Source organism: Mustela putorius, unplaced genomic scaffold (assembly GCF_011764305.1).
Source record: "Mustela putorius furo isolate JIRA1106 unplaced genomic scaffold, ASM1176430v1.1 tig00003987_pilon_pilon_pilon, whole genome shotgun sequence".
Lineage (NCBI taxonomy): Eukaryota > Metazoa > Chordata > Mammalia > Carnivora > Mustelidae > Mustela > Mustela putorius.
Window position 1 is genome coordinate 644,027 of NW_025422126.1, and position 8,865 is coordinate 652,891.

An 8,865-nucleotide genomic window follows, 5' to 3' on the forward strand; every position below is an offset into this window, starting at 1 on the left:
AAATCTTAGCCAAAATCAAAGGTCAGACACTTAAATGCCTGAGCCACCCAGGCATCCTATAAATTATGCTTTTATGCCTCCCCTGGACTTAGTTCTGTCCCAGACTATGATATGGACCAAAAATGCAACATTGGAAAATTCCCCTTAGATACACACTAAAGTTATCCCTGATAAGTGTATATTATAGAATTATTATATTTTAAAAAAATATACTCATTTGTTTAAAGAAATTAAACTCATTTGTTAATCCAAAGAATCTGAAGTGAAGAATTAAGTCTCCACATCATCAGAGTAACTTATCACTAATGATATTATTATGGAATTAGAGTTCTACCAAATCAGTAGAGGAGCAAATATAAAAATCACTTTGAGCATGTTAACATTTAAGTAAAAAAAATTATAATTATTTATTTTTAATTAATTTTTTATTTTTTATAAACATATATTTTAATCTCCAGGGGTACAGGTCTGTGAATCACCAGGTTTACACACTTCACAGCACTCACCAAAGCACATACCCTCCCCAATGTCCATAATCCCACCCCCTTCTCCCAAACCCCCTCCCCCCAGCAACCCTCAGTTTGTTTTGTGAGATTAAGAGTCACTTATGGTTTGTCTCCCTCCCAATCCCATCTTGTTTCATTGATTCTTCTCCTACCCACTTAAGCCCCCATGTTGCATCACCACTTCTTCATATCAGGAAGATCATATGATAGTTGTCTTTCTCTGCTTGACTTATTTCGCTAAGCATGATGGCTGCATAGTATTCCATTGTGTATATATACCACATCTTCTTGATCCATTCATCTGTTGACGGACATATAGGTTCTTTCCATAGTTTGGCTATTGTTGACATTACTGCTATAAACATTCGGGTACACGTGCCCCTTTGGATCACTACATTTGTATCTTTAGGGTAAATACCCAATAGTGCAATTGCTGGGTCATAGGGCAGTTCTATTTTCAACATTTTGAGGAACCTCCATGCTGTTTTCCAGAGTGGCTGCACCAGCTTGCATTCCCACCAACAGTGTAGGAGGGTTCCCCTTTCTCCGCATCCTCGCCAGCATCTGTCGTTTCCTGACTTGTTGATTTTAGCCATTCTGACTGGTGTGAGGTGATATCTCATTGTGGTTTTGATTTGTATTTCCCTGATGCCGAGTGATATGGAGCACTTTTTCATGTGTCTGTTGGCCATCTGGATGTCTTCTTTGCAGAAATGTCTGTTCATGTCCTCTGCCCATTTCTTGATTGGATTATTTGTTCTTTGGGTGTTGAGTTTGCTAAGTTCTTTATAGATTCTGGACACTAGTCCTTTATCTGATATGTCGTTTGCAAATATCTTCTCCCATTCTGTCAGTTGTCTTTTATTTTGTTAACTGTTTCCTTTGCTGTGCAAAAGCTTTTGATCTTGATGAAATCCCAATAGTGCATTTTTGCCCTTGCTTCCCTTGCCTTTGGCGTTGTTCCTAGGAAGATGTTGCTGCGGCTGAGGTCGAAGAGGTTGCTGCCTGTGTTCTCCTCAAGGATTTTGATGGATTCCTTTCGCACATTGAGGTCCTTCATCCATTTTGAGTCTATTTTTGTGTGTGGTGTAAGGAAATGGTCCAATTTCATTTTTCTGCATGTGGCTGTCCAATATTCCCAACACCATTTATTGAAGAAGCTGTCTTTTTTCCATTGGACATTCTTTCCTGCTTTGTCGAATTTTAGTTGACCATAGAGTTGAGGGTCTATTTCTGAGCTCTCTATTCTGTTCCATTGATCTATGTGTCTGTTTTTGTGCCAGTACCATGCTGTCTTGATGATGACAGCTTTGTAATAGAGCTTGAAGTCCGGAATTGTGATGCCACCAACGTTGGCTTTCTTTTTCAATATCCCTTTGGCTATTCGAGGTCTTTTCTGGTTCCATAAAATTTTAGCATTATTTGTTCCATTTCTTAGAAAAAGATGGATGGTACTTTGATAGGAATTGCATTAAATGTGTAGATTGCTTTAGGTAGCATAGACATTTTCACAATATTTATTCTTCCAATCCAGGAGCATGGAACATTTTTCCATTTCTTTGTGTCTTCCTCAATTTCTTTCATGAGTACTTTATAGTTTTCTGAGTATAGATTCTGTGTCTCTTTGGTTAGGTTTATTCCTAGGTATCTTATGGTTTTGGATGCAATTGTAAATGGGATTGACTCCTTAATTTCTCTTTCTTCTGTCTTGCTGTTGGTGTAGAGAAATGCAACTGATTTCTGTGCATTGATTTTATATCCTGACACTTTACTGAATTCCTGTATAAGTTCTAGCAGTTTTGGAGTGGAGTCTTTTGGGTTTTCCACATATAGTATCATATCATCTGCGAAGAGTGATAATTTGACTTCTTCTTTGCCGATTTGGATGCCTTTAATTTCCTTTTGTTGTCTGATTGCTGAGGCTAGGACCTCTAGTACTATGTTGAATAGCAGTGGTGATAATGGACATCCTTGCCGTGTTCCTGACCTTAGTGGAAAAGCTTTCAGTTTTTCTCCATTGAGAATGATATTTGCGGTGGGTTTTTCATAGATGGCTTTGATGATATTGAGGTATGTGCCCTCTATCCCTACACTTTGAAGAGTTTTGATCAGGAAGGGATGCTGTACTTTATCAAATGCTTTTTCAGCATCTATTGAGAGTATCATATGGTTCTTGTTCTTTCTTTTATTGATGTGTTGTATCACATTGACTGATTTGCGGATGTTGAACCAACCTTGCAGCCCTGGAATAAATCCCACTTGGTCGTGGTGAATAATCTTTTTAATGTACTGTTGAATCCTATTGGCTAGTATTTTGTTGAGTATTTTCGCATCTGTGTTCATCAAGGATATTGGTCTATAGCTCTCTTTTTTGGTGGGATCCTTGTCTGGTTTTGGGATCAAGGTGATGCTGGCCTCATAAAATGAGTTTGGAAGTTTTCCTTCCATTTCTATTTTTTGGAACAGTTTAAGGAGAATAGGAATTAGTTCTTCTTTAAATATTGTTAGAATTCGCCCGGGAAGCCAACTGGCCCTGGGCTTTTGTTTGTTTGGAGATTTTTAATGACTGTTTCAATCTCCTTACTGGTTATGGGTCTGTTCAGGCTTTCTATTTCTTCCTGGTTCAGTTGTGGTAGTTTAAATGTTTCTAGGAATGCATCCATTTCTTCCAGATTGTCAAATTTATTGCCGTAGAGTTGCTCATAGTATGTTCTTATAATACTTTGTATTTCTTTGGTGTTAGTTGTGATCTCTCCTCTTTCATTCATGATTTAATTTATTTGGGTCCTTTCTCTTTTCTTTTGGATAAGTCGGGCCAGGGGTTTATCAATTTTATTAATTCTTTCAAAGAACCAGCTCCTACTTTCGTTGATTTGTTCTATTGTTTTTTTGGTTTCTATTTCATTGATTTCTGCTCTGATCTTTATGATTTCTCTTCTCCTGCTGGGCTTAGGGTTTCTCTCTTGTTCTTTCTCCAGCTCCTTTAGGTGTAGGGTTAGGTTGTGTACCTGAGACCTTTCTTGTTTCTTGAGAAAGGCTTGTACCACTATATATTTTCCTCTCAGGACTGCCTTTGTTGTGTCCCACAGATTTTGAACCGTTCTATTTTCATTATCATTTGTTTCCATGATTTTTTTCAATTCTTCTTTAATTTCCCGGTTGACCCATTCATTCTTTAGAAGGATGCTGTTTAGTCTCCATGTATTTTGGTTCTTTTCAAACTTCCTTTTGTGGTTGAGTTCTAGCTTTAGAGCATTGTGGTCTGAAAATATGCATGGAATGATCCCAATCTTTTGATACCGGTTGAGTCCTGATTTAGGACCGAGGATGTGATCTATTCTGGAGAATGTTCCATGTGCACTAGAGAAGAATGTGTATTCTGTTGCTTTGGGATGAAATGTTCTGAATATATCTGTGATGTCCATCTGGTCCAGTGTGTCGTTTAAGGCCTTTATTTCCTTGCTGATCTTTTGCTTGGATGATCTGTCCATTTCAGTGAGGGGAGTGTTAAAGTCCCCTACTATTATTGTATTATTGTTGATGTGGTTCTTTGATTTTGTTATTAATTGGTTTATATAGTTGGCTGCTCCCACGTTGGGGGCATAGATATTTAAAATTGTTAAATCTTCTTGTTGGACAGACTCTTTGAGTATGATATAGTGTCCTTCCTCATCTCTCATTATAGTCTTTGGCTTAAAATCTAATTGATCTGATATAAGGATTGCTACTCCTGCTTTCTTCTGATGTCTATTAGCATGGTAAATTCTTTTCCATCCCCTCACTTTAAATCTGGAGGTGTCTTCGGGCTTAAAATGTGTTTCTTGGAGGCAACATATAGATGGGTTTTGTTTTTTTATCCATTCTGATACCCTGTGTCTTTTGACAGGGGCATTTAGCCCATTAACATTGAGGGTAACTATTGAGAGATATGAATTTAGTGCCATTGTATTGCCTATAAGGTGACTGTTACTGTATATGATCTCTGTTCCTTTCTGATCTACCACTTATAGGCTTTCTCTTTGCTTAGAGGACCCCTTTCAAGATTTCCTGTAGAGCTGGTTTGGTGTTTGCAAATTCTTTCAGTTTTTGTTTGTCCTGGAAGCTTTTAATCTCTCCTTCTATTTTCAATGATAGCCTAGCTGGATATAGTATTCTTGGCTGCATGTTTTTCTCATTTAGTGCTCTGAAAATATCATGCCAGCTCTTTCTGGCCTGCCAGGTCTCTGTGGATAAGTCAGCTCCCAATCTAATATTTTTACCATTGTATGTTACAGACTTCTTTTCCCGGGCTGCTTTCAGGATTTTCTCTTTGTCACTGAGACTTGTAAATTTTACTATTAGGTGACGGGGTGTGGCCCTATTCTTATTGATTTTGAGGGGCGTTCTCTGAACCTCCTGAATTTTGATACTCGTTCCCTTTGCCATATTGGGGGAATTCTCCCCAATAATTCTCTCCAGTATACCTTCTGCTCCCCTCTCTCTTTCTTCTTCTTCTGGAATCCCAATTATTCTAATGTTGTTTCGTCTTATGGTGTCACTTATCTCTCGAATTCTCCCCTCATGGTCCAGTAGCTGTTTGTCCCTCTTTTGCTCAGCTTCTTTATTCTCTGTCATTTGGTCTTCTATATCACTAATTCTTTCTTCTGCCTCATTTATCCTAGCAGTGAGAGCCTCCATTTTTGATTGCACCTCATTAATAGCTTTTTTGATTTCAACTTGGTTAGATTTTAGTTCTTTTATTTCTCCAGAAAGGGCTTTTATATCTCTCAAGAGGGTTTCTCTAATATCTTCTATGCCTTTTTCAAGCTCGGCTAGAACCTCAGGAATTGTCATTCTGAACTCTAGATCTGACATATTACCAATGTCTGTATTGATTAGGTCCCTAGCCTTCGGTACTGCCTCTTGTTCTTTTTTTTGTGTTGAATTTTTCCGTCTTGTCATTTTGTCCAGATAAGAGTATATGTAGGGGCAATTAAAATACTAAAAGGATGGCAACAACCTCAGGAAAATATGCTTTAACCAAATTAGAAGAGATCCAAAATCGTGAGGGGGGAGAAAGGGGACAAAAAGAGGTTCAAAAAGGAAGAAAGAAAAAAAAAAAAGAAAAAAGAAAAAAAAAGAATTTTAAAAAAAAGAAAACACCTAAGAAAAATATAAAAAAGAAAAAATATATATATTAGATAAACTAGTAAAAAAATCGTTAAAATGAAAAAGGTAAGAGTTAAAAAAAAATTTTACCCGAAGGCGAGAAAAAAAAACAAAAAATGAAAAAGAAAAAAATTAAATTAACTGCAAGACTAAAAAAAATCACAGGGAAAAAGCCATGAGTTCCGTGCTTGGCTTTCTCCTCCTCTGGAATTCTGCTGCTCTCCTTGGTATTGAAACCGCACTCCTTGGTAGGTGAACTTGGTCTCAGCTGGATTTCTTGTTGATCTTCTGGGGGAGGGGCCTGTTGTATTGATTCTCAAGTGTCTGCCCCAGGCGGAATTACACCGCCTTTACCCGGGGCCCGGGGTGAGTAATCCGCTCAGGTTTGCTTCAGGAGCTTTTGTTCCCTGAGCGCTTTCTGTAGAGTTCCGGAGGACGGGAATACAAATGGCAGCCTCCTGGTCTCCGGCCTGGAGGAGCCGAGAGCCCAGGGCCGCACTCTTCAGTGCGCCCTCAGAGAACAGCGCCCAGCTACTCCCGTCTGCCTGACCTCTGGCCGCACTCCGAGCTCACGGAGCCTGTGACCGGTTCAAGGTCACCCTGAGCTGCGAGCTTACTGTCGGCTCTGTCTCTGGAGCCGGCTTTCCCGTTCCAATACCCGGAAGCTCTGCGACACTCAGTCACCCCCGATCCTTCTGTGACCCTGCGGGACCTGAGGCCACGCTAACCCCGTGTGGGCTTTGCCCCGGGTAGCCTCTGGAGCGATGTCCCTCAGCTGAACAGACTTTTAAAAGTCCTGATTTTGTGTGCGGTTGCTCCGCCGCTTGCCGGGAGCCGGCCCCTCCCCCCGGGGTCTATCTTCCCGTCGCTTTCGATTCACTTCTCCGCCCGTCCTACCTTTCAGAAAGTGGTTGTTTATCTGTTCTGGAATTGCTGTTCTTCTTCTCTTCGATCTGCCGATGGATTTTCAGGTGTTTGCAATCTTTAGATAAGCTATCTAGCTGATCTCCGGCTAGCTGAAGTAGTCTCAGCTTGCTACTTCTCCGCCATCTTGACTCCTCCCCCTATAATTATTTTTTAATGTAAGAAAGTAGTGGGTGTATATTTATAAGTATATACATGCATAGTAATGAGCATAGACTTTTTTTGATTTAACAGTAGAGTCAAGTCAAACTAAAGTGGGTAAACAGAACTTGCTCTGTGGTATGAAGGCTTAATAAAGAAGCATTAACTCATTCCTTATTTTGAATCACTATAGTTCATTGCCAGTGTCTCACTGTATCTTCCCCAGTGAAACCATCTTGAGGATGGCCCTGCGGATCTGCTGGGTCTTGATGTTATAGATAATAGGGTTCATCAGGGGCAGGAAGAGCACGGAGATAGTGCCCATGAGGATGTGCACCACGGGCGAAGTGTGGTGCCCAAATCTGTGCACGAAGGACAGGGCTAGCACAGACACATAGAAGCAGAGCACAGCCAGGATGTGCAAGACACAAGTGTTGAGGGCCTTTAGCCTCTCCTTGGCAGAGGTGATGGCCAGCACAGTGCGGATGATGACAGAGTAAGAGATCAGGATGAAAAGGCCATCAGAGCTGATGGCCAGCATGATGATGCACAGCCCATAGAGTTTGTTGAAGCATGTGTCCGAGCAGGCCAGGTGGATCATGTCCTGGTGAAGGCAGTAGGCATGAGAGAGTGCCCCTCGGCGACAGTAGTCAAACTTCAGCAGGTTCAATGAGGGGGCTGCAGTGATGGCGGCACTGTGTATACCCACCACAGTCCTGGCCAGTGCCATACGAGGACTGGTGAGCACAGATGCATAGTGCAGTGGGAACCGGATGGCTACCAGGGGGTCCAGGGCCATAGCAAAGAGTACGGCTGACTCCATGAAGGAGAAGGAGTGAAGGAAGTACTGCTGCAGAACACAGGGCACCAGGCCCACCATCCGGACATCAAACCACAGCAGGCCCAACACATGCACAAGGCCCAAGTCTGTCACAGCCAGGATGGCCAGGAAGTAGTACATGGGCTGCTGGAGAGAAGAGTCAGTTTGTACCAGATGCAAGATGCTAGCATTACTGATGAGGGCCATCAAGTGTCCTACAAAAATGGGTAGTGAGATCCAGCGGTGAGCCCATTCCAGGCCTGGGGAGCCTGTCAGCAGATATATAGAGATGCTCGCATTGTCATTTGGTGGAGCAGATGTCCTCATTCTCAAGTCTATTCATTCTAGGAAAAGGTGGTAATATATTGAGGGTTACTAGGCCATTAAGCATGAGCACTCCTATCACTGAACACCAGTTCCCTGGGGGCCGGTTGGGCCTCTCTGCACACTGTAAACTCAGTGACCTCTTGATTAACTACTGCCCACACAAGCAACCTGTCTTTTCCTGCTTCCCCCCTTCTTTCTCTTATTCCCAACCAAACCTTTACTTACTTCATGATAGTGAGCCTCAAAGTGTTTTCTCTACTTTTGTTCTTAACCAGTTGTGAAAGATAGAGCTTGACCTTAACAGAATGCTGTGATTCTCTGGAATTCTGTTACTCCCAAATTGTATGACCCTACCCCTTCACACATTTCCTGTAGAATAAATTCTATCTAATTTGTCTAAGCAAGTCAAGAATGCATGTAGAGAGCTTCTTCATTCAGTTTGTTCTCCACTTTATATCCTTATTGCCATTACGAGATTCTGCCCACATGTTCCTAGGATCAGGAGAAGAGATATGCTGCTTTTCTCCAAACTCAACCCCTTTAAAGAACCATGACTCACTCTGCAGTATCTCATCCCTCAAACACCTCAGGTCCCTGGAAAGTCACACTAATTCATCTTACACTATCTATATCTTTGGAGCTGCTACCTTTAATTCCTGGAATTTATTTTCTTTTTCTTTCTTCCTTACTTTTTTTCTTCCTTCCTTCCTAACTTCTTTCCTTTCTTTCTTTGTTTCTCTTTTTCTAGATTTATTTATTTATTTATTTTAGAGACAAAGCGCATGAGAGGGTGTGCATAGGGGAAGGGGCAGAGGGAGAGAATCTTTTTTTTTTTTTTTTTAAGATTTTATTTATTTGACAGATGGAGATCAGAGAGACAGAGAGAGAGAGGAGGAAGCAGGCTCCCTCCTGAGCAGAAAGCTCAACACGGGGCTTGATATGAGGACCCAGGACCCTGAGCTGAAGGCAGAGGCTTTAACCCAGGTGCCCCAAAGGGAG

General features: G+C 41.3%; 1 protein-coding gene across 1 annotated transcript; it reads right to left on the minus strand.

The window, feature by feature from the left end:
• Positions 1-6,927: 6,927 nt before the first annotated feature.
• Positions 6,928-7,866, minus strand: LOC106003275 (olfactory receptor 51L1-like). Its single transcript, XM_004779018.2, has one exon. It carries the CDS (start codon positions 7,864-7,866, stop codon positions 6,928-6,930), a length of 939 nt encoding a protein of 312 aa, XP_004779075.2.
• Between the last annotated feature and the right edge of the window lie 999 nt (positions 7,867-8,865).

Coding starts and splice junctions, on each gene's coding strand:
- LOC106003275 (XM_004779018.2), bottom strand. CDS start 7,866: ATGAGGACATCTGCTCCACCAAATGACAATGCGAGCATCTCTATATAT.